The 25,938-nt window shown below is 46.5% G+C and overlaps 1 protein-coding gene across 1 annotated transcript in view; it reads right to left on the bottom strand.

Annotated features, from left to right (window-relative positions):
* LOC147677796 (ATP-binding cassette sub-family C member 12-like) overlaps nt 1-25,938 on the bottom strand; it is a 1,047,046-nt gene that overhangs the window by 806,057 nt on the left and 215,051 nt on the right. Inside the window, exons 4-5 of the mRNA XM_086945450.1 lie at nt 21,949-22,107; nt 14,250-14,397 (exon numbers count right to left, since the gene is read on the bottom strand). Coding sequence (XP_086801576.1) covers nt 14,250-14,397; nt 21,949-22,107 — 307 coding nt within the window. The remainder of the gene's footprint in view (nt 1-14,249; nt 14,398-21,948; nt 22,108-25,938) is intronic.

Genomic DNA, 25,938 nt, shown 5'->3' with positions numbered 1-25,938 from the left:
CTTTGTCCAAGGGGACTGAGGTTGGATGCGCTTTTCAAAGTCTGCGACCTCTGCATCAATAGGAGCAAAGAGGCTCTGAATGCTCCCCCTCCCAGGGAACCATTACGGCTGGCTCTCCTGAATTGTAGATCCTTACCGAGGCATTCCTTACATATCCACCACCTGATTTTAGATCACAAGTTAGATATTCTGTTCCTGTCGGAAACTTGGACATCGGACAGTTCGGATTTCGACGTGGTGAACGCCCTTCCCCCCGGATTCTGCATCTTTTGTTTGCACAGACCGTTGGGTAGAGGGGGTGGGCTGGCTATCATATATAAGGATACATTGGCATGTAGGGCCGATGAAGGGTCCATTTCGGACGCGGAAAGTTGTAGCTTTAAGATCCAACTGTCCCCCAACGACTCGTTGTCGGGGTTGCTGATCTACCGGCCTCCGGGCTATATCAAACAATTCGCAAATTCTCTGCTTGAAGAGGCCCCAATGCTGATAGCATCAGCACCCAATTTCCTCCTGCTCGGAGATCTGAATCTCCATTTCGATTCACCGGAGGATAAAGTAACGAACGATCTAAGATCTGAACTTGGGCTGGGGAACATTATCCTACATAACCAGGAGCCCACTCATGTCAAGGCAATTTATTGGACATTGTGTTTTCCAACATTCCCCTTCTCTCCACGTCGCCGCCCCTGCCTCTCCCGTGGACCGACCATTTCCTGATCCCTTTTCAAGTGGGTTTTGCCTCAGCTCCCCCACTCCCTTCGGCAGCCACAGCACGAGTACCAGTGAGGGTATGGTCGAAACTCCCTATTAATGATCTAACCTGCAAGTTGACACAGACCATCCCGGTACTTAGTAGGGACCCGTTAGAAGCCGATGATGCCTTTTGCGATTGGCTCGGTACGGCCTTAGATGCTGTACTTCCCCTGAAAATAGCTAATAGGAAGACTGGGGGCCCTAAATCCTCATGGTTCACCCCCAAGTTAGGCCTCCTGAGGAAAATATGTAAAAAGAAAGAACGGGACTGGCAAAAAAACTGGGCAGTAAATACCAAAGAAGAGTACAGGGCAGCCATGAGAACTTATAAAGCGGCACGTAATTCCACCAAAGCGGCCTACCTTGAAGACAGGATAAAATCGTCAGCCAATTCTTCGAGTGAAACTTATAAAATTCTCAAAGAGCTGCTCAAAGTTCCAGTGCCCTCAGGATTCCCAGAGGGGAGCTCGGATCGCTGCAATCTTCTGGCCCAGTTTTTCGACCTTAAAATCCAAAACATCATAGCCGGCCTCCCCAAGCCCCGACAGAGACTGGCCTCAGGGGAGATCTGCTTGGCCGCCGACAGAGCTGTGCTGGACAATTTTGTCCCAATTACCAGGGAAGCTTTTTGTAAAGAGCTGGCTGCGCAAAAAAGTGGCTCACCGATGGACCCTATGCCTATACACATCCTAAAGCATTTTACGGATGTCATAGCGGGACCGGCAGTAGATTTACTTAACGCTTCCTTCGCCTCTGGCCAGGTCCCCCCCAGTTGGAAGCGGGCCATAGTAAAAGCCCTGTTGAAAAAAGCTGGGCTTGACCCCGCCGATTTTTCCAACTTTGGGCCAATCTCCTTACTGCCAGGGATGGGAAAAATCGCAGAGAAATGGGTCAACCAGCAGCTCTCGTCCTTCTTGGAAACCAACGAGCTGTTGCGGCACTCCCAAACTGGCTTTCGGCCCGGTCAGGGCACTGACTCGGCGCTGATTGCTATGGTAGAAGAAGGCAGGTGCATCTTAGATTCAGGAGGATCAGCAGCTCTGGTCCTCCTGGATCTGAGTGCCGCATTTGACACGGTGGATCACAAGATCTTGATCCACCGGCTGGAAGAGCTGGGAGTAAGAGAGTTGGCGCTCACCTGGCTGACGTCTTTCTTGAGTGAGCGAACGTATCAAGTGTGCGAGGGCAATAGAAGATCAGTGCCCACCCCCCTTCAGTGTGGTGTCCCGCAGGGCTCATCGCTGAGCCCTACGCTTTTTAACGTCTATATGGCCCCACTGGAGGGGGAGGTTGCACCCTTTGGAGTGAAACTCGCAACGTATGCGGATGACACCCAATTGATTGTTTCGCTATCGCTCGCAGAGAGCCACGGAGAAAAGTTTGCTGCCTGCCTTACCAACATCATGGCATGGATGGCAGACTCGAGACTCAAGCTTAATGGCTCTAAAACAGAGGTGATGCTTCTGGGAAATCTCTGTACCTCCCTCCCCAAATGTATGTGGCCTTCTTGTCTAGGGGAGCCCCCGACCCCGAAAGAATCCATAAAAAGTCTTGGCGTCTGGTTAGAACCGGAACTGTCGATGCACACTCAGGCGAAAAAAACTGCAGGGAGCTGTTATGGTCTGCTCCGTTTAATACGGATGCCATGCCCCTTCTTCCCCCAGAATCCAGAAAATTACTAGTACAGGGCCTTATTCTGTCAAGACTGGATTACAACAACGCCCTCTTCCTAGCAGCGCCAGAGTACACCCTGAACGTGCTCCAGAGGGCACAGAATGCAGCCGCCAGACTGCTGACTAATACACCCAGAAGAGCATCAGCTAAACCTGCCTTGAAAGCGCTCCATTGGCTGCCCATAAGAGCGAGAGTGAAATTCAAAGCGCTCTGTACCGTGTTCAGAGTCCTCCAAGGGACAGGTCCCCGTTCCTAAAAGACCTGATCCGCCCCTACAAATCATCAAGAACGCTCCGCTCTGGCAAGGAGAACCTGGTGGTAATCCCGAGAGCAAAAAGAGCAAGGACTGGGGGACGTCGTTTCTCAATAAATGCTGGCCAGCTGTGGAACTCCCTCCCAACAGCAATGAGGAAAGAACCCAGCTTGGCCAGATTTCGAAAAACTCTGAAAACTTTTCTTTTCCCCCATAACGACTAACATCTCAGGGTGTTGATCAGAGGAGTTCCGTCTGAGTGTACATTTAGCGCTGGGACGCTCAAGGGCAGCCATGCGCTTTAGAAATCTATTTTCATTTCATTTCATTTCATTTCATACATTTCATTTCATTTCTTGTGTAGGGTTCCCACGGGAGATCCTGGCAGTTCAAAGCACCCTGTTTGTCTCTCGTTTTATGTGCCAGGTGTGTAAGTCCCTGAATATGGCCCTCTCACACAAGGTGGCCCAAATGGACAGCTTGTGTGAGAGGTACAATGCCACGCTCAAATTAACCTTGAAAAAGATGATGACAGTAGATGGTAGGGACTGGGATATGCTCCTCCTCTTGGCCCTCTTTGTTGTTAGGGGGAAAAAACAGAGCAGTCTTGTTTGTTCCCCCTTCAAACTCTTCTATGGCTGACAACCCCGTACCCTGTTACAAAAGAGACCTGAGAACAAGAAAAGCCGGATGAGTGCAAAACCTTTGTTGATTATACCCAGGGCTTAAGGTCACGCATCCACAAATTGCAATTGTTCACATGGGCCAACCTAGAGAAAGCCCAGGTGCGTCAACAGACCTTCTATGACAGGGTAAAGAAGTTGCGTCATCTTAACGTACACAACTGGGTGTTGGTGCTTTTACCCTCCTCCCTTCCTAAGACTAGGTCCGAATGGAAGGGCCCTTACGAGGTAGTTGAAAGGATTGGTTTAACTACCTATCGCCTTCAACTTAGCCCAAAAAAATCCCAGATCTTTCACATTAACCTGCTCAAAAAATGGCTACGGCCCCCTCCTAAGAACAACCATCTAGTTGTCCCAGAACCGAAAGAAGCTACCTCCACCCTAAACCACTTGGTTATTAATGAAACACTATCTGACTAGCAGAAGGCCTCTCTAGGAATAGGCCACGATACAACGCATGCAATACATCGCATGCCATTACATCGTGGTTGTTACAACGACTACGTTGTTACATCGCATACCATTACAACGCAAGTTGTTACAACGGCTTGCTGTAGGGGGTGCGCTGGACTTTGGAATGGTAGAATTTACTATTCCAACTCCAGTCTGTGCAACAATAGGGAAGGTGTTGGATTTTAAATCCAACACCTTCTGCCCCCTACAGCAAGTCGTTGTAAGGACTTGCGTTGTAATGGTTTGCGATGTACCAACGCAGTTGTTGTAATGGCATGCGATGTATCGCATGCGATGTAAACAATGTTTCCCCTCCCTAAAGGAGGTATTAACCCGTTTCTACTCTCTCTTTTCTCATCTACCGGGGAAAACCACAATAGTGGAGCATTCCATCATTTCCACTCCCTTAAAGGTGGTGAAACAACGCCCTTACTGCATACCAGCAGCCAATCGAGAAGCTATACAAAAGGAGATAGAATCTATGTTCAAAATGGGGATCATCAAACCCTCCTGAAGCAATTGTTTTTTTCCAGTGTTCCTTGTACCATAACCGGATGGTTCGGTATGGTTTTGCATCTACTTCCGGCTGTCAATGCCATTTCTAAGTTTGATTCCTATTTCCTTCCTTGAATAAATGAATTAATTGAGAAACTAGGGAAAGCGCAGTATATCACCATGCTGGACCTCACAAAGGGTTACTGGCAAGTCGCCCTCCATCCCCAAGATCAAGAAAAATAGCTTTTTCCACCACAATGGGACTGTAGGAGTTCACAGTATTACCCTTCGGTTTACACGGTGCTCCCACCACTTTTCAGAGACTAATGAACACAATACTTCAGCGGCACCAGGCGTATTTTTCCGAATACGACATAGTGCTATACAGTCCCTGCTGGGAACAACATTTACTCCATTGCCAGAAGATTTTTCAGGCCCTTGAAATGGCTGGTCTCCACGTCAATGCAAAGAAATCCAGAGTAGGATTCCAGAAGGTCAGGTACTTGGGGTATCTCCTAGGTAACGGGGTCATCAAGCCACCTGAAGAAAAAGTAAAGGCTATCATCAACACCCCTTTCCCTACAACTAAAAAAGAGGTTAGGGCATTCCTGGGATTGCTGGGGTATTACCGTAGGTTCATCCCAAACTACTCAGAGACAGCATCTCCCCTGACAGATCTCATAAAAAAGGGTGTAAAGACCAGGGAGTTCCTTTGTCCCCCTCCTCGAGCCCAGCAAGTCTTCCATGAAGTGAAACAGGCCATTACCTCTAGTCCTTTCCTGATTTCTCCTGATTTCTCTGTACCTTTCATTCTCCAAACAGATGCCTCTGAAACTGGCTTAGGTGCCGTTTTGTCGCAGCTGTCGAAGGATGGGGCTGAGCTCCCTGTCATATTCATCAGCCGTAAACTGTACCCCCAGGAACAGAGGTATCATATTATCAAGAAGGAGTCTTTGGATATCAAATGGGCCATGGACAAACTATGTTATTATCTGGAGGGATCTCCTTTTATTCTGTACACTGACCATGCACCCCTGCAGTGGATAATTCACAACAAGGGGAACAACCCCCGCATCTTGATGTGGTTTTTGTCTTTGCAACCCTTCGACTTCAAGATCCCACATCGGAGGGGAATATAAAATGGGAATGTGGGCTTTCTTTTCCGTATCCGGCAAGTCTCTGATTGGGAACAGTCTGGGGAAGGGGCGTGTTATGACGTACCTGGTCGAGTCGAGGGGGAGGAGGAGAGTGTGGATAACTTTCCCCCTTACATCTCTCCTTTGTTCTATTTCCAGCCTCCCAAAGATATGACTGAGGATGAAAAAGATGATTTATTTCCTGAACTCAACTTCCTGGAATCCAGACTGTCCCAGGTGACATGGTCACATAGACCAAGCAGTAGCTCTGATGACCCCTCAAGGGACTTCATATCCGGCCGCCCTCTAGGGCACTACATGATCTCTGGAGCAGAGGAACACTCTAAGACGGAAGACAGGAAGACTGTGTAGCTCCAGGACTTGACCGAGCCTGAGATCGGTAGCAGGTTGACACCAAGGTGCACGGACCCGGCAAGGAAGAGCCCATCGAAGGACGCCCGACAGAGGAGTCTTCCGGCAACACTAATAAGGGAGCCAGACCCGTTCAGGCAACACAAGAGATCCAGCTGCACTCCTGGAGGAGCCTCTTGGGGCTGTTTATTGAACAGGCGTCAGGCGCTAGGACGTCTGAGGTAGATAGGGGAGAGGGTTAACGGTTGTTGCAGAACCGTCGTAGCCTGCAAGCAAGCAACACTGGTGGTGGTGAAACCAGGTGTTTGGCTACCCCCTCACTCCCTAGACCCTTCAAAAGCCATACGGGTGGACAGGTTTTCCTAATAGCCTCTCTCTTTTGTTTTTCCCCATGGACCTATCCCCTTGACGTGGACCGAAAGTACCCAAGTACCAATGCCAGAGGAACCAAGACACAGCAATAGAGACCGTTTGCGATAAATTGAGGAACAATAAAGCTTTCTGTTTGGTCTTATGCCTCTCCCTGTCATCCTTGTTGTCTTTCTCATGCAAGAATCTTCCAAGCATAACCAATCATGTAGCAGATTGGCACTTTCGACATTGGTGGGACACCAGTCTCTTGAAGCTACACATCCGGGTCATTCAGAGCATTCAGTCTCGATGGGGACCATTTACGATTGATCTTTTTGCCTCAAGACTGGATCATCACCTGGACTGCTATTGCAGTTGGCGCCCAGCTCCAAGTGAAGTAGCGGTTGATGCCTTTCTCCACTATTGGTGCAGGGAGATCGGTTATGCATTTCCTCCAACCTCCATGATCATGCACTTGTCCTCCCAAGTCTGGAGGCAACACGCAGATCTATTGGTATTAACCCTGATTTGGAGGTCTCAAGTGTGGTTTCTGGTTCTGATGGAACTTTCTTGGGATTTTCCAATCCCTCTGCCTTTCTTTCCGGATCTCCTGCTCAATTAGCTGGAATCTCCCCATCCCATGGTCCTGATGGAGTCTACATGCCTTAAGGCATTGCAGATTAGCGGTAACATTGGACGGTACGGGGCATTTCAAGAGAAGCTGCAACTCTCCTCTCCAAAGTTCAAATAAGAGATACCGCTCAGCCTGGTCTCGATAGTTGGGTTGGCAACGGCAGGTGGATCTCGTGGAGTCAGACATTGTCCACATCTTGAGTTTCTTGCCTCTATTCTCCTCAGAGAGTTTAACTTACAGATCCATTAGTACCTTTAGGTCAGCTATTTTGGCGGGTCATGTACCAGTAGAGGGCTGCCCTGTAGGGGAACACCAGCTTGTGTGTAAACTGCTCAGAGGCATAATATTATCCTTTCCCCCTGAACCTAGATATTCATATTCAATGCTATGGGACGTGAATAAGGTTTTACGTTTAATTAAATCAAGGCCTTCCAACAAATATCTGTCACGGAAACAGTTGTCAGCGAAATTAGCTACCATACTCTGCTTGCTATCATGTCGCAGAGTTTCTGACGTCCGAGCTCTAGATTTAACAGGTTGAGTTTTTATCCCAGAGGGAGTAACCTTCCATATTTCCAGGAGATTTAAATGTAACTCTAAAATTGTGTCTTGTCCTTATTTTCCACAGTTTACCAAGTTATGTGTGGTGAAGGCAATAAAGGCCTATGAAGCTATCACTTTGGACTTATGTCCACATGGAGAACAACAATTACTCATAGCTCTTACCAAGTCACATAAAGCAGTCTCCTCACCCACTATTGCAAGGTGGGTTAGATGCAGCGGCAGATCCTCAGCTATGACGGAAGAGCGTCACCCCCCCTGCCAGCAGTTAAAAAATTTAAAAATAAAACAATAAGAAAACTCTATTATCGTTTTATTTAACTTGTGCCGGGGCTTGGGGCGCGGCCAGGGTTATGATAGGCTAGAGGTGCAGTGGTGGGCTCTACCTAGACGGCACATGTGGCTTTTGGCCGGCGGTCGTAGGCCTGCCAAAAATCAAATGCTTAGGAACCCCTCTCCAACCCCAGTTGCATTGTTGAAGCTGGAGAGAGCCGGCACAGACTCCCAGTCTGTCCTGGAGCGCACATTTGCAGCACTCCGGTCAATCCTAAAGCTGCTCTCATGTGAATGAATGAATGAATGAATGAATGATTGAATGAATGAATGAATGAATGAATGAATGAATGAATGAATGAATGAATGAATGAAGCAGAATTTATAACTGCGCAACTTAGCCCAGTGGGCGTCAAGGCGCCTCCTCATGTGGGAGCAACTCCAGGATTGGCTGCAGGGCAGGCTGGGAGACTGTGGCTGCCTGCAATGGCAGAAAGGCGTGGAAGAGCGTAATGTAATGAGCTGTGCCAGCAGGTAAGTTTAATTCTGTTTTATTATTTTTTTGGAGTCCTCCCTTTCCCCCACCTCCCAGCCTCTTTTGTAAATGGTTAACTAAATCTTCATTGTGCCCCTTCCATAACCCTTCCCGGACCCTTCCCCCACCCCTTTTACCGAATACAAACCGCTCCAGGTCAGATGGGTAATGCAGGAGTCTGATATTGATACTTCCATCTTTGGGGCTCATTCGGTCTGAGGGCCTAAGGTTTCTGAAGCATTCTATTTAGGCGCTCATTTGAAAGGCATCCTCAAAGCAGCAGATTGGTCTTCGATAGAGGGTGTCAGCAGGGACCATGACCAGCTGTTTGGGAAGCTGTCCCGGAAGGTGCCTGAGGCTACCAAGAGGCGCATCTGGCTGCGCATCAAGGCCAAGGTCAACGCGGTGGGAGTCACGCACCGGTCCATCGATGACCTTAAAAAGAGGTGGTACGACCTCAGAGGCTGTGCCAAGGAGCAATTGCGGAGAGTCTGGGGGAGAGACTGGCCACGGGAGGAGGAGACTCCACAGTCCCAGAGAACACACCAATTGAGGACCTAGTTCAATTCTATTCAATTTATTTATTTTGTTTTGGAACTCCAACGGAGGTCCACAAAAACACTCTAACAATTTAAAAAGACAAACATTGCATACAGTACAAAATTCCTTTCTTATACATTACTATAACATGATATCAAACGTAATGTGAAATGTGCAAATAATGCTATAATACGTAAAACAATCACATAACCAGCCAATAAAATTTCTTATATACATACTAAGTAATGTGCAAACGATGCAATGAATACATGAAACAATTAAATAGCCAACCAGTTGATATTAAATCGAAACCAGAGTTCTACTGTTAGACAAAATTCTAATAAATAGGCAAAAATGTTCTAAAAAATTGGTATATCTTAAAACAAACCATTTGATTTGGGGGTAACAAAACCAGAGAACGTGCATCCTGAGCAGAGTGAATATTAAATTTGATAAATACTGGTTTTAAAAACACTCGCCTGGCGCTTTGCAGTTTTGAACATACAAATAAGACATGATTAAGATCTTGAATTTGCAACTGGCACAGTTCACAGATTCTCTTCTCTCTAGGTGTTTTATCCCAGATACCAGTGACATCTCTAAAAGGCAGCAGATTAAATCTCAGTAGGAGTATCAGCCTTCTAATCCCATGAGGGATATTCGAAAGTTAAATAAGGCTGTGGTTTATTCCCCAATGTACGCCCACTGACCGCCACATTACTGGGCCTGGATTTACTTAAAGCAATGTCTCTGGCTAAACTGATAGGGGATCTAGATTTCTTTAAGAACGGTTTCAAACCAGATTTAGGCATTGGAGAAGCAGGAGTTAAACTAAGACCAAAACTGTCCATTGCACATAAAAAGGACCTAAAAAACGTGGATTGGCTTTTAGATTGCAAAAGATTTCTATTCTCAGAGCAGCCCTAAGAGTACCCTCTTCCCCCCAAGAAGAGAGAGTTACCCCATCTAAGAACTGCTACCTGGGCTAGAATAAAGGATGAGACTAATCCAAATTCGAGGCGCAAAACATGTGGGGCAGCCAAAGAATTTAAATTACAGATTTGGCGCATAATTCGTCCTTCTATCTTATCAAACATATGCCAATGATTCATGTCCACCACCTCGGCAGCATATATTAATGAGGGTGGGATTTTAACCTTAACAACCCTGCAGCCTGTGTGGGGGTCACTCAACTGGACACCTCCCGCACCACACACCAATCACAAGGTAAGAGCCATGCAACTGCGGCCCGTCCCCTAACAATGCCCATGCCCACAGAGCAAGCCATATTTGTAATCCCACTAATCTAGTTCCTGCCCCTCCCAAACGCCCAAATGCATTGTGGGACCTGTAGTGTGACAATGTGCCCTGATAGCCACACACAGTCAGAATAGTCAAGTGAATCATACCCCTAAAGCCAGTCAGGGAATGCAAGCCTGCATGCATGTTGCTACTTCCCAGGTGCCTGAATCATATCATTAATCATGCACTCATTCACATCACAGGTGCTGCAGATGCTGAGACGTCTGACAGCGAGACACTCCACATTGTGGAGACACCTGATGAGACGGAGGGAGAGAGCCAGCCAGCACCAGCACCTGGACCAGCACCTGGACCAGCACCTTCCCAAAGACACAGGGCCACCCCTGCAGCCATAGGAGGAGCACAACCTCACCAGACGGCACGCATGGCAGTGGAGCAGATCCCACCCCCACCCAGGAGCCAGACACGACGCACAGCAACTGTGCGGTCCCAAGCAAGCAGCAGGTTGAGGCAGCAGCGCTCTGTGGCTACCCCAGCAGACATGGAGCAACAGGCACATAACCTAGGCCTTGGTATTGAGGCTCGGGTGCTTGCTGTGCACCGCAAGCAGGCACAGCACATGGCAGCAATGCAGCTGTAGCTCTACAAAACTGCACGCAACATTAGTCAACTCACTGAGAGTGTGCAGGAGCTAACCGCAGCCATCAAGGAGAGCAACCAACTGATGGTGGCGCAGCAGGACATCACACGCAGATGCCACAGGCAGCTGCTGACACGGCTATCAGCCTACACACGCTCAAACCACCTGATTGGGAACGCCATTTCCCAGCTGTCGTACAGGCCACTGGCCATGCAGATACAGATGGTACAATGCTGCGCAGATGTTGCAAGGGCCCTGGAGAAGGTCACCACCGCTGTGGAGAACCAACAGGCGGCCGGCCACGGCCATGCAAGGGGGGGGATGATGCCAGTGAGGAGACATCTAGCCTCAGCAGCCTGTCTGTGCCGGTGCAGTCAGAAAGGCGCCGCAGTTCCCGGCCCAACGCTGCATCATGGCAGAACACTCCCAATGTGGAGGTTGAGAGGCGACAGGGTGCGTCCGGCAGCAGGCGCCAGTGACTGTACATTTCCGGCAGTGCCATGGTGAGGTAACTACGCACGCCTGCTCAGGATACAAGAGCCTGTATGTCTCAATACAGTAGCACAAATGTTTGCAGATTTAAAGCACATTAAGAGCTTGTTAATTAAACAAAAGATTTATTTTGAACACAAATCTTCCTCATGTCAATCATTCATGTGGCATGCATGAGTGCAGTGTTGTGTGAGGTGTATGGGTGCACTAGAAATAGTTCAGTGTGTTGTTGGCGCGGCGCCTGTGTCCTTCAGCAGGATTCTCCCCTTGTGCATGATGCACATGTGCAGGTGGCAGGTTGTCCCCCTCCGAACTCACTACCAGACACCTCCACAGGTATCCTCCTCTTGGTGGCAATATTGTGGAGTATGGCGCACACGACCACGATGTGGCAGCAGACCTCAGGCTGGTATTTGAGGGCCCCGCCAGTCTTGTGGAGAATGCAGAATCGACTCTTTAACATGCCAAATGTCCACTCAATCACATTTCTGGTGTGTATATGCGCAGCATTGTACCGCCGTTCCTGTGGTGTTGCAGGGTTGAGGTATGGGGTGAGGAGGTATTCACGGAGGCCGCAGGCGCTGTCACCTGAAGGGAGAAGCAGAGGGTCAGTGCCTGTTATGCGCAGCAACAGTAACTTAACATACTGTATGTGGGCATGTGTACTTACCTAGGAGATGTCCCTCACCAAATTCACCCCTGGCCAAGCAGGTGTGTATGCCGCTGTGCCGGAAGATGAACGAATCATGCGTGCTCCCCGGGTATTGTGCCACACTGTCTGTGATGATGGTCTTTGCATTGCAGACCATCTGGATGTTGAGGGAGTGGTATGACTTGCGGTTACGGTACATGTATTCGGTCTCTGCGGGTGGACAGATGTCAATGTGGGTGCAGTCGATGCAGCCAATTACATGGGGGAAATGGACGGTGTGATAGAAGTCTAGTTTTGTTTGCATTAAGTCCTGTTGGGTTGTTGGGAAGATGATGTAGTGGTGTATCCGTCTCAGCATGGCGTCCAGGAAAGTCTGTAGGCAGGGTGACAGTGTACTCTGTGGTATACCCCCTGCATATGTGACTATCCTCTGGAAGCTGCCAGAGGCCAGGAGGTGCAGGCAGCACAGGACCTGGACATGGGTGGGCACGGCATTGGTCCTCCGTGTTAGGTGCTGCATCAGGGGTCAAGGTCTCTGATGAGCTTCTTTATCATTGCCCCATTGAGCCTGTATGTGGAGTAGATCTCCTCTTCAGTCTGGCCCAGGAGTGTAATCCGCAGCCGGAAGATGCGCTCCTGGATCCTGCGTCGGTTCTGGGCTGCAGCCTGGAGCCTCAGCTGCCTTGCCACGATGTAGAGACCTGGCATTGTGACTTTCCTCATGCTCCTACTGAGTCTCCTTAAGTGTGTTTGATTTACCCAACACCTGTTTCTTGTTTGCCATTTTTTTTCCACCAATTGGACTTCATGGTTACCACCTGTTTTGCTTCTCCTTAAATTGCGACTCGTATTTAGCGATTTATGGTATTTTCGCAATTTGCGATTTATGATGAATGGGAATAGCGATTTATTAGCAATTTGTTTGCGAATTCCCTATTGTTTTCGCGAAATGTGTGGGTAATCGCTGTTAAGGAATCGCAATGGGGGTTACCAAATGGTTTTGCGATTCTTTGTTTTGCGAATTCGCTATTTGCTGCTTTTGTACTTGATGCATTGCGCGAGCGGAAATTACAATCGCATTCGCTGTTTCGCAGCAATTGCGATCGCAATATCGCTTGATGCATCTATGCCAGAGTGAGCTAACCAAGAGTGAAATCGAACAAATAGAATGTTGTCCCAGGAAGAAAGAGGAGGATATAGCGGCAGAGAAGGTTCTTGAAGTGTATACTTGCTGCTGATAAGATGAACTGTTTTTTTTTTATTCCCCAATGAATCATGGGAAATGTAGTTTCTTGTTTAAAAAAGTTATCTTATTAATGGCTGCTGGGGAAAATAAATGAAGAAAGTAAAGCCTGATCCTTACCTCTGTGTCCTTAATGGAATTGAAACTTTCCGTTATGATAGTTAGGACATTTGTTATTCATTAGCACAAGCAGGGGGGTGGGGGAGCAACATTCTTTTGCTAAATATCCAAGGTCAACTTGGTTGCCTATTGCCTGGTAAAGGCACACACTCAGTACTGTGACAAGCATGGATAGAAGTTAGTGTAATCAAGACTGAGAGCCAAAGATCTGTGGTAGAGCAGTGGTGACGGTCCAGCTACTGCCGCACCGGTGGTCTGACCGCCCCATTACGACTTGGGCAGTCAGACCGGCCAGGGAACGCCGCCAGGGAACTATCATTTCCTGGAAGTGGAGGGATGATCAGAGGCCGCAATATGCTTGGCCAGACCGCCGCAGTCTCGCCAAGCATATTATGAGTTTACACTCCGCTAGGGGTGACATGGAGGTTCCTCTTCCATGTTAACCCTGGTAGAGAGTAAACCAAGGGGGCCTAGAGGCCCACCCTGTGACTCTTCTGCTTGTGAATGCACACAGGGGGGCATAACATATACCCCCCTGTGTGCATGCACAACAATTCCTGCACTTTTCGGTCCATGCCGTGCAGGAACCTTGTGAGGCGTTCCCATTGTGGTGCCTTTTTAAACGTCACCAAGGCCTTTGAAAGAGGCAACGCCACACCGCCCACCCGCCTGACTAAAAAGAACTTCTAATGTGGCGGGTGGATGGCTGCGAGTCTCTGCAGTGCAGGCGTGGTGGTGGAGTACCGTCTGCCCTCGCACCACCCAACCTCATGTTCGAGGACTAAATTATTTTCAGGGTGAACCACTTGGTTAATAGTTTTAGAGACAGGAAATTGTTAGACCACATCAAACACTTTTTTGATGCACTTAGGATTATAAAAGCTATTGAATTTACCAGATACTGTGTGTGTACAAGGTATACTTTGTAGGATTACTACAATAAATGTCAACGTTAGTGTTATGACATCTTAACAGGTATATACTTTTGATTGAAATAGTGGATATTTACAGAACAATATTGTCAAACAAATACCAATGAATTAAAAATATGATTATGTAAATTGTAACAATTCTGGGGTCAGTGGACAACTTATGTATGTATGAAAGGTGGATCACAACTTACTGGTCCTATCTCAGCACATAATACACATATAATAGTTGCGATCAGATCCATCAGCAGTCTTGTTCTTTGGAACTTCATAACAACACGAGCCAATGAAGCTTTTGCAGGGCCAAACCTTTTAACTTCTTCATCCCAAAGGGCTGTTAGTCTGCAAGGAAGACAGTTAGATCTTTAAAAATGCAGGTTAATTTAACATTTACAACTACCATCTCATGAACCAGAAAATAGAGGCATCAAAGTCTGTACTGATGTAGATCTGGTTCGAAACAATCCACCAGCTCATCAGCATCACCCACATATTTTTCATGTTCAGGTATAGTCTCAGCAAACAGAAGAAGCCCAGACCGCATAATAACCTGCAGACTACATAGAATTTAATTCTAAAGTTTTACAGCTCTGTGGAAATGAGGGAGTGGAGTATCCAAATGTATGTGCTAGAAGCTCTGCAAGCTTGGGGGTTTTATTCCTTTTCAATGGTTGGTGCTTGAATCATTTTAAGGGAACAAAGTACACTGGATGCTAGTAGTTAATCAAAAGTGGGCCTAGAAAAGCATACATTGACAGCATCAAAATAATCAGAAAATTCGTTATCACAAGATCTCCACTTTGGCCCAAGAGAGGCTGCAGAATTTAAGACAGTCAACCTCTATCACATGAACTCTAGTTTTACATAATTACTGAGCACATAAATGTAGAAGACATTTGTTTCAAGAAGTGTGAATGGCTGGATCATATAATAAGGTCTAGTAGCTCAGAGAGGATCATGTCAATCTTCAGAATTCTGGTACAATCAAACCCGGTAGAAAGAAATGTGAAATGGGGCTGTCGCATGATCTCAATCTAAGTATTGTCTGCCTATTTATTTTTCGGGAAGAAACAGATGGTCGACAGTGCATGAACTCACTCAGTAACTTTATCAGCTAGCATTTGTGATATGGAGATTGGAGCTCAGAAATATGGGTGATCAAAACATTTTCATTGCTTTGCCTTAACTTAGTAACTCAGTGAGTAATCATGGGATATTGGACACAAAAGCTCAGTAACATGAAGCATCAACAACCTCTCTGTGTTTCGGACCTCTGCTGTCCACTGCACATGGTCTAACTTGCAGAATTAATTTGTAAGTTTCATTGTAGTGGAATGCATGATTGCTCAGAAACTGGCGTACTACTCACTTCTGTCTCTCTGGTGCAGAATGGGATGATGATATAGGCCCAAAAGATACCCAAGCTCAACCAAACGAGAAGCAATAACATGCCTTATCACAATATAGACTAATTTTGAATTATCAGAAAAAAAAGCAGGGGAGATTGTTTCATCCACTAAGTATGGGGATTGACTATCACTGTGTTCCTTTACTACTTTCTACTACTGCTACAAGAATGTGGTCCTCATTTGTGGCTTAGTAGACCGGCTACACAAAAGGCTGGCCTCTGCTGGTCCATACGCAGCCTTCATGTTCTGTATACACTTCCATGCTTCTTATGTGGGAGCTTCATCTCACAAATTGGAGACATTTTTGCATTTAAGCTCTCTAAGGCTGGCAGCCACTCATGCAATCATATGCATCAAAACTCCAGCTGGATCAAATCAGAAAGAGGACATTTAACAGCATGGCCCCTCTCATGCCATTTTCACTACAAAAGGGAGGATGGGTGGGTGTTTCTGGTGGCGTAGTCAGCTAAGAATCTGCTGTTAGTAGCTCACTGCTCCCTGTCTCTTAATGATTTAAGTGACTTTAGATTGTCCTATCACCTTCAAATTCCAAAGGAGACCCTTTGATTTTAATGTTGTTTGTATTTGTTATCATTTCTCAAGGATCAGACCAATTTCTTTCCAGTCAGTACAACGATCTTTCATGCCTTGTCCTGAGCCATTGGTCTGGTGTGGCCTGTGGTTGCGAAATATCCACATATTAAGTTGCCAACAAACCAAACTCTAGAACCAGGGACAACGTATTGTTTCCTGGGTCTAAAAGATTTGACTGCAAACCTTGCAATACTTTGTTTTACCTGGTAGAATACTGAAATTTTTTCATACAGGTTGCTTTATATTTACTTTATGTGCATTGTAATTTTCTAAGTGCTCTCAATCAACTAGCCACATTGTCTACATCTCAGGATTTGCTATGATGGTGGGAGCATTACAGTCCTTCATGTTCTCAACTGAAATATTAAAAGCAATTTTTCAAAATCAGTTATTGCTATGTACGAAACTGTATGACATTTTGTTCCTTCATTAGTTTTATATTCTTTTGATGTTACTGTACATGCATTTATGTTTCTAATTGTGTTGTTATAGAGCTCTTTTTTCTTTATATTTACTGCTCAAAGTTCTCCAAAGTCGGTCCCGGAGAGTCGGACGCATGCCAGATTTTTAAGATAACTACATTTATCTACATGCGGATATGCTAAAAACCTCATATGTATCCCTCCCTTCGGAGCCGACTTTGGAGAACCCTGCTCTAGCAGAACATGCTTGTATTAATTCTAAGGGTCGGAGCCGTGTTATATTTTATATAGTCTCAAGGAAGACTGCTTTCCTTTGAATATCACATATGCAGTCTACTGTTTAGTAAACATGCGCAATTTCACTTTCATTATTGTAACACTATTTCGGTACTACATAGATAGTGGAAAATGTCTGACAGTAATCACTATTTCCTTAGTATTTGATTGTTTTATAACCAGATTTATTACATTTTTACAGCAAGTGCATCCAATGTCAAGTATTTTCTGGGTATTGTAGTGAACATGTGAGTTGAACTGAATTTTTCTGTGACTTTTGCACAGATGAGAGGAACATGGGCTGCTTTGTGATATGTTGCTAGTATATCAGGGCCATAAAATAACTTTTGGACCTTAGATCTGTGTACAGTTGAATATAGGATTAGCAGAGTACTTCATTAAAAGTCTACATTGTCCATAAGTGAGGTCATCAGTGGTTTGGTTATGGGTATCTTGGAAGGAAAACTTTAAACTCTCCTAAACACCTATTTCCAGTCGGCAGTAGGCATAATTTACTGGCATGGAAGACTGTAGTAGAGTACTATCTTTGGCAAGGCACTTCAGGCATGGTTGTGTTATTCCAGTTTAATTTCATAGTTGAAGGAAACCTGTTAATAAGGGGCATAAGGGGTTTGGTGAGGAAACTGAATATATGATGTCAAGCTGCTGTCGGTTTAAAGTCTGTTGAATTGAGGGAAGAGGATTTGCTGCAAGAATATCTGTTGATTGCGCGTTACAAAGATGCATACGTGTGCTTAGGGGCCTTATCTCCTACGTCATACAGCCGGTGCTGCATGGCTAGTGCATGTGTCTGAGGTGCATTGTCAACCAGGGTTCACAGATCTTGCTGACATAGAGTTAATTTATGTTGTAGCCCTAAGTTCCTACTGTCCACCACCTCCCACTCCAATGCTAGTATCTCCTGCTCTAGGGTCTGGATTTTAGGCACTTCCTTTTCATCCTTTTTCTTCCCTCCTATTAATGCTTTGGCCTGACCTTACAATACTGTCTTAAAAGCCTCCCAAAGGGTCTGGTGGGATGTCAAAGACTCTTTGTTTTCTTTGAAGTATAGTTCCGCTCCCGTGTGGAGTTTGTCTCTAGGTTTGGGGTCCTGCAGGTACCAAGGATCTATCCTGGGGAATTCTGCCTTGTTAGTAACTGGTCCCTTAAGGTCAATGCTTAGTGAGTAGTGGTCAGAGATACCTCATGCTTGATGTATCGGCTTCTCAAAGCTCCCCACCTGATCATGGCATATGAGTAGATAGTCAAGTCTTGAGAATGACCCATGTTGTGCCAAGTAGTACTGTTTTTCTTGAGAGTTGTGGGTCCTCCATAAATCCACCAGTCCCATTGCTGTCAGGAAGCCTGGAAGAGTCTGCTTACCAACGTGTCCCCCGTTGTGCTCAAGCGGTCCATCACTGCAATAGAGTTGCCTCCCGTTAGAAGGGTACCTGTGGGTAGGCCCACCAGTAATGCACTGATTATTAGGAGGATAATTGCATGCAACCTAGGCAGTATGTACAGCGAGCAAAAAGTGAGGAAGCGTCCTTCTCACCTGCCTGCTAAGGCCACAGAGCATCCCACACTGTCTTGCCAGATTTTAACGATTGTGAGGGGCAAGTAGTTTCATAACAAAATACTTACACATCGGGAACCCGCCGAATATCCAGAATGAGCCGCTAACTTGTACTCAAAGCGGTTTAAGGCTTTATAGTGGCTTCCCTTCAGATGTGTCTCTTGTAGCAATACTACGTCTGGGGAGTGGCTGCAGGACTAGTGTACCTTTAATTTTGTTACCCAGACTATTTACATTCCATTTCCATGCACATATCATATATGTGTCAGGTTCCATGTGTGACTCGACTCTACCCTGCAATGAATGCAGTGCATACATGCGCTGTGTATCGGCTATGTCTGTTACGAGCAACATGAATCCACTTAACAACAACAAGAAACAATTCCCCCAACTCCCCCCTCCCTGCTTCCCTGCTTCCCTGCTTGGCAAGTTTAAAAAAAAACATATCCCCAACATGCAGAGTGCCTGTCGCCCAAGCAGTGAGGGTGGCAAGTGCGCGCCGGCGTCAATTAGGAAGCCACTTAGGATGGATAGGTCAATACCACCAATTGTCTAGAGGACAGTACATAGCAGAAGTCTGGGGAGATGAGGAGCATCTCTGGGGCAAAGTCGCAAACTGTAGGATGTAATACAGATGGCGGAGATCGAAAAGCCTCCCTCATCTCACAACGCCCAACACCCAGAACAAGAAGCCACCCAGGAATTCATTACTGCCTACTAGTGTCACTTATCTGCATCTTGCACTTGGTCAGACGGGGAGGCCAGACCTCGCTTTCTCTGTAGCTGTTATTTCAAGGCAGGCGACCGCTCTTGTCGCCCCTTTGCATGACAGTCTTCCAACCCTCCAACTATTCCCATACCTCTTACGGCGCCATGAAGACATGCAATTTCCCATCTGCCAACACCCTGAGCTTGGTGGTGTACAGCATCATGTACTTCATGTTTTTGTCTCTAAGGGACTTTTTCACAACATCGAAGGTTCATCTTTGGCGCTGCATCTGGAGCATGAAATCCAGGAAAAAGCGAATGGTGGTGTTTTCATAGTGGACCGTGCCGCTTCTAAGATGGCATCTCCATCTCTGAAGTTGAGTATGCAGGCTAGGATTGTGCTTGGAAGCCCGGGCACGGACATGGCACCAGCACTCAATACGCTCGCTCTACAGAAAAGAAGGTGGACAAGCGCTTGGGTTTGAGTTTGTGGAGAATCAAATCATCCAAGTAGAGATCTACTGACTGCTCCTCCATTCTCCCCGGGACCCCCACCACCCGGATATTATTGAGGCAGGCTCTGCCTTCTTGGTCTTCCAGGCAGGCCATGATTTCCGTATGCCGTTTTGTCAGGACATACACCTGCTCCTCCAGATGTTTAGTTTTGGATTTCAGGTCCCCAATGTTTGCATCGACCGTGGACATTTTGTCTGCCAATTTTTGAAAATCTGCACTGAGCAGGCTTACCTCTTTTGTCACCGAGTCAAGCTTAGGCTCCAGGGTACCATGCAGGTCTGTGATTGGTTTCATGATGACTTTCAATGAGGGTCTGACGTATGCTTCTCTTCTTCAGTTGTTGCTAGATTTCCGGTTGAACGCACTTCTCTGCCCATCATGCCCGTGTACTTATCTATTTAATTGGTCTGACCAAGACCTGGGCCTTTGGTACGGACCGCTGTCACTCTATTTCTTTTGCCAATGGAAGCTCTGTGGCAGTCTGGGGGGTGGTTAGTGTCAACTGTAACCCTCCACAGCTTCTCCCCAGTGCACCAGGTCGCGTTGTCGTTGTTATTTGGTCACTCTTCCTCTTGGTAGTTGCAGGGGTCATCAAGCAGCTATTGTTTGGCGTGGAAGTGTGGCAGCATCCCGTCAACTGGATCAGTGCTGCACTGTCGGCATGATCCCTGGAGTCCCTTTTCGGGGGAGAGAGATCGAACCCCCACTCCCGGCCGTGCGATAAATCAGTGCCAGAGGGCATCTGCCCCTATTGGATTGTCTGGCTGTCTCGGGGTATTCGGTGGATTGCGGCCACGCCCGGCATCCCCCAAAGGCCCACCTCTCTTTTCAATGGGGGTTATTCCTGCTCATGGATCCCCAGTCCCAACCCAGCAGTCCCCCACTCCAGCTTCCTTTTGTCTGTAGCAGCAAGCGCCCTTACCGGATCTATGTTTACTCACTGGGGCACTGGCACAGCCCAGTCAGCATCGGCACGCGAGAAGGCCCTGGTGTAGGCCCGCGGCTTTCCTCTGTGTGTTTAACTGTGGGAGTCCACCTCAGCCCTCCCACCTGTGCAGGTTCACAGCCGGCACTCCCAGCTGATTTTTGCTTTCGGCTCAGCCCGTGGCCACGGTGTCTGCAGCTGTTGTTCGCCTCCTCTGCTCGTGTCTCGTCCAGACTCTGGGCCGGCCCATCAATCACTGGGCTAGCTTTCTCCTTGTCATGACGGGGCAGCGCGGACTGCTCCAAGCACCCCCGTCGGGGTCCTGGGGGCCAGCACTGGTTTTAATTCTTTAGGTCATCGGATGCTCCCTCAGTTCATCAGCAAGGCGGGCCCTTTGCGACAGAGCCACTCACCTCTCCATCCGTCCCGCCCTCAATTCGTCAGCTGGCCACCACAGTTAGCAACGGGTCACGGCCGGCGCCATCATTGGTCTCTTGGGCGCTGCATCAAGCGTCCCACGCCACCTCAGTCGTCCTTTTAGTTTGGGCTGCCGCGGGTTGCTGACTCTCTTCCGACTGTCTCCTCAGCAGCATCCGTGTGCTGGTGAACTAACTAGACCAGATGATGATTTATATTTTGGGGGATATGTATTGGCGGCTAGCGGAGCATACTTAGTCTGCCCCCTACCCTTGGTTATTGTAAGAAAAATAAAATGATAATAAACACTTTTATTATCATTTTATTTTTAAAGTTTTGAGGTCGATGGGGGGTGGACGCTCCTCCACCATTGCAGAGCAGCTGATGCTGGAATTCAGTCTTGGGCACCAATATGGCAAAACAGCAAAATACTCTGAAGGAAGAGATATTATTTGGAAGCTTGGGTAAGATAATGGACTCTCCAAAATAGACTTGCCCCCAAAAAATAAACTAAATATTTTTGAAGATCTAAAATCCAAGTTCCACATCCCAGATTCAGGACTTTGTAAATTAGTCCCCCAACTTACTCACGACTAGAGTGCTTTATTAAGAAAACACTGCCAGTGCCTTTTTTTTAAAATCAGAATTATCCTGCAGGTATTTGCGTCCACCTTGAGGCCATTGGATATTTTAAAACAAACACATCGTGTTGACAGGGCATGTCTTTCTCTGAAGAGCAAATCATATAAACAAAAATATTGCACACTCTGCATGCCAAATGTAAATTGCCACTGTAATTTCTCCAAAGATGTCAATCTCATTTTTTTAAAAATATTGATCAACTGAGCATACTCTGAATTACGTGGAATTTCAAGTGACTCAGATTTTGGTAAAGTCTTGCTCCAGTAACAGTGGCATGCAATTTGGTTTACAGTGCATATTTATTGAATCAGTATATCTTGGCGGAAGGGTCATTATAAAATGGATTGCATTCAGAATAGGCAGTCACAAGTTCCATTATTGCCCCTTTACATTCCAATCTCAAAATACCTTTTTGCATTTACATCAGAACTGTCATAGTATGACAGTGGTGGCATATCCTCTGCGGTCAGATGTGCGTTGTATCCTTTCATCATAAGAGGTGTCATCCATGAAAATGTGGTGAAGGACAACAGTCCTGCATCATCTATGGGGTTCAGAGAAGCAGGTCTGGTGAGAAAAAATAAAACAAAACATTAGGATGATCTGTACCAAGGTCATCGCCACTTCAAGTCTAACTGGTTTAATCAAATCTCTCAAATAAGTGAAGCAGCAAGATTCCTTTTTCTGAACTGTCTATGAAGCACTCACACAAACCGTTACACGTCACAGAGGGTTTCAATAACTGTGCACTGTGTGCAATTGTGAAGGTCTTTCCAGCATGTTTTGTTTCTGGCACATATTCAACGGGAGCACATGAAGACTTTTGCTTTGCGCGGAAGCCTGCCAGCTGTGTTCTTGTGGCATCTTGCGGCAATCTCATGGGTTTCATAAATCATACTCTCTCAAAAGGGCATCTTGCGCCTCTGTCTAATTGTTTTTACAATTTCATCTCTTGTTCCTCAGATCTACCATCTGTCATGTGCTGAGTGGTTTTGGACTCTTCGGAATTTGGAGACAGGTTTGTGTGGATGCTATTACAGAGAATTCTGCAATAATTAAGGCAGGAGATAACCAAGGTAAAAATTAAGGTAATGTTTTGAAAGATGTGATAAAGTAGTAGAATACCTCTTAGCTGGCAGAAATGGTGAAAACTATTTAGAAACCTAGGAGCTGATTATGATGTCATCGGTTGCGGTCCGCCTAACATCTGCCCCTGTGGTCCCTCTGCCACAATACAATGCGGCAGGCGGAGGCATTGGGTGGAGGGACTGTCCGCTGCTGTTCTGACAGGTTCCTTGAGCCTGTCCCAGCATAGGAAATGCTCATGATCTCTTAATGATGGCGGAGCCAGCCTCAGCTCCCTCGTCGGGATTATGATGTTATTTTTCGACAGCCTTTGTATGTCTGCCTTTCTGACATTGAAAGGCTGTCGAAAAATGACTTTGGGGGTCCATGCAGGGCCCCCTTCCCCCCTGAACCTCTGCTAGTGGGCCTGGGGGCACCCTGAACATCCCTGCACCATGTGGCAAGCACCATGTTTCAAAACATCCATGTTACAATGGCAGCTTGTGCTGCTGGTCTTTTCAGCCCGCCGCACAAGCTGCCATTATTAAATGGATGTTCCCAACCGCCCATTGGGGGGTCGGCATCCTAATACTGAAGTCAGAACCGCTGACCTAAGATCAGGAATTTCCAGACGGCTACGGTGTTGGGTGGACATAAGTCCGCCCGACATGGTAATCAGCAAATAATTTGTTTCAAATGTATTGGGAGTTCCCTGTAGATCAAACATCCAAGGTTTGAGCATGAACCTCAATTAGGGGTCAACAGGGGTCTCAGCTGCGACCCCTGACTTCCTCTTTGCGATCCTTGACACTGGCTTTGCGACCCATGGCCTTAGAGACTCCAAAGGCAGCTGCAGGAATAGAAAGAAAATTGGGCTCTGGAGAGCCTCGTTTACCTGTTGTTGCTTCTCCAAAACTAGAGGGCTTTAATTAATTAATTTGTATCCCACTTCAGAATGTTTTTCTTTCGAAAATAGATAACATTCTGGAGTGTAGCAATGTACACTCCAATAGAGGAAAATGTTGCTTTCAGGGGTGCCAACAGCAGCAATTGTTTTCACTTGCTCTGCTGCTGCTAAACTTTGCTTTTCCAGGCATGCGGGGATGAGATTGTGCTGACTGTATCTAGCCAGATGACTGCTGAAAAACTTGACATATCAAGGAAGCACTCCTGGCATATAATGGCTGCACTCATAACACATTATGACACTGCTCCATTAACATATATGTGTGTGTAGGACAAAAGATAGGTTTGTGTCTGCTTTAGAAACCTGCTGTGTTACTTAATGTTTAATTTTTCAGTTGTATTTGTTTGCATTAAGTGGTGCCACTACCTTAATGCCATTATATTAAAGTTCATGTAGCAACACTTTTTTCTAATATCATCAGAATAAAAAAACAGTGTGATGTCACTTCCTGTGCTGTCATCAGAAGCTGAATGTTTGAATGATGACACTTCTGCTAATCCTGGCATTTTGGTGAATCGAGGTGCAGGGGTTTTAGGATTTCAGGCTTTTACCCAACGAGGCGGGGAAGAACTAAGGCACTCAAGTCAAGAAAAAGATGGTAAATTGGTTTGAGTGGCGTCAGGAAAAGTAATTTTCTTTTTTTACAGTTCTGACATTTTTTAAATTGTGTACAGTTTTTCTGCATTCAGGAATTAAGGATAGGCAATGTGATACATTAAGTTCACTGCCAGAGGTATCTTGAAGCTTAAACTGGAGCTCTGTATCATCTATGACAATGTCAAAACTGAAATGCATTGGCATTAATTATTAGCTCTGTGTTACTTCAAATGTGATGTTGGTAGTTCTGGGAATACATTAATAACATTTTACATCATTGGTGTGGTTATGCAGGAAGGATTTAAATTATAAATAAGAGTGATGTCACTTTCCTAAATAAGTGTTTTATATTATTATAGATACTTTTTCCTCTGTTATTTTAATACTAATAACTATGAACCACAGGTGCCTTATAAATGGGGTTCTGACACTATGTTGTTTCTAAAGTGCAAGAGAAATGTGCATGTATGCAATTCATGCAATATCTATTGGTTGAACCTTAACTTTCATTTGCAAAATAGGAATGGATATATCATTCCAAAATATAATGTTTACACCTTTTCAACTGATACATGCTCGCACTTCCCTCTTGAGGCGGAAAGCCAGGAGGGAAGAGATCTTTTTAAAAACTTTACAAATTGCCGAATATTGTTTTACTTTGCTTTGCTTTGATTTTAAAATTGCACACTACTTCCCTGCACTCTTGCTGGCCCCCCCCCCCGCAGCCGATTTAGGTGCTGCTACGGGGTTTCTTGGATACAGCTATTGCCGCCATCTTGGGGATAGTGGTAGGGTAGCGGTTTAGCTGCCAGTTCCCTCCCGCCCTCTGACGCGTTAAAAGGACGGGTTTCAATCGCGCCGCACCTTGCTCGCACTTTCCTCTTGAGGCGGAAAGCCAGGAGGGAAGAGATCTTTTAAAAAACTTTACAAATTGCGGAATATTGTTTTACTTTGCTTGGCTTTGATTTTAAAATTGCACACTACTTCCCTGCACTCTTGCTGCCCCCCCCCCCCCCCCCGCAGCCAATTTAGGTGCTGCTACGGGGTTTCTTGGATACAGCTATTGCCGCCATCTTGGGGGTAGTGGTAGGGTAGCGGTTTAGCTGCCAGTTCCCTCCCACCCTCTTCCGCTATCTATGGGCGACCCTATCCGGCGCGCCGAAGGCAAGCCCGTCTGCGCCCGTCCGCGACCATGACGCGGCCGGGGCTGGAGATGCTGCCGGTTTTGGTATCCCAACTCCCATCCGGTACAGTAGGCAGATGCTCTTATCCTTAAGGTCTTATAAATATGCTTTTTTGCACTCTATTTCATCGGACCTCTCCACGTCCACTTACCCTTGCATGCCCTGTAGTTCTAGACCGGAAGCAGGCAGCTCTGAATGTCAATGCTCATTATTACAGCTCCCGGCCAGGCCCCGCTTTAACAGCAAGTCCTTTACTCTTAAGGCGGGTCTTATTAATTGCCGCTCTTTGGTGAAACACTCCTTAGACATCGCTCAGACTCTCAGGGACAATAACTGGGACCTCCTTTTTCTAACTGAAACCTGGGTGGGAGATGAAACCAACCCAGCTTTGTGTCTGGTTATTCCCTTGGGTTACAACATCCTATGCGCCAATCGGCAAAGTAATAACCATGGTGGAGGTGTTGCCATAATCTATGGAGCTCAGTGGACCATCTCGTCCTTTCCTTATGGCCAAATTGAATCTATAGAAGCGCTGCCTTTCTGTATAAAACTGGCCCCCAACATTACTTGCTCTGGTTTATTAGT

This window comes from Lissotriton vulgaris, chromosome 12, assembly GCF_964263255.1.
Source record: "Lissotriton vulgaris chromosome 12, aLisVul1.2, whole genome shotgun sequence".
Taxonomy (NCBI): Eukaryota; Metazoa; Chordata; class Amphibia; order Caudata; family Salamandridae; genus Lissotriton; species Lissotriton vulgaris.
Note: the sequence above shows the minus strand (reverse complement) of the source record. Positions and strands in the feature narration are given on the sequence as shown.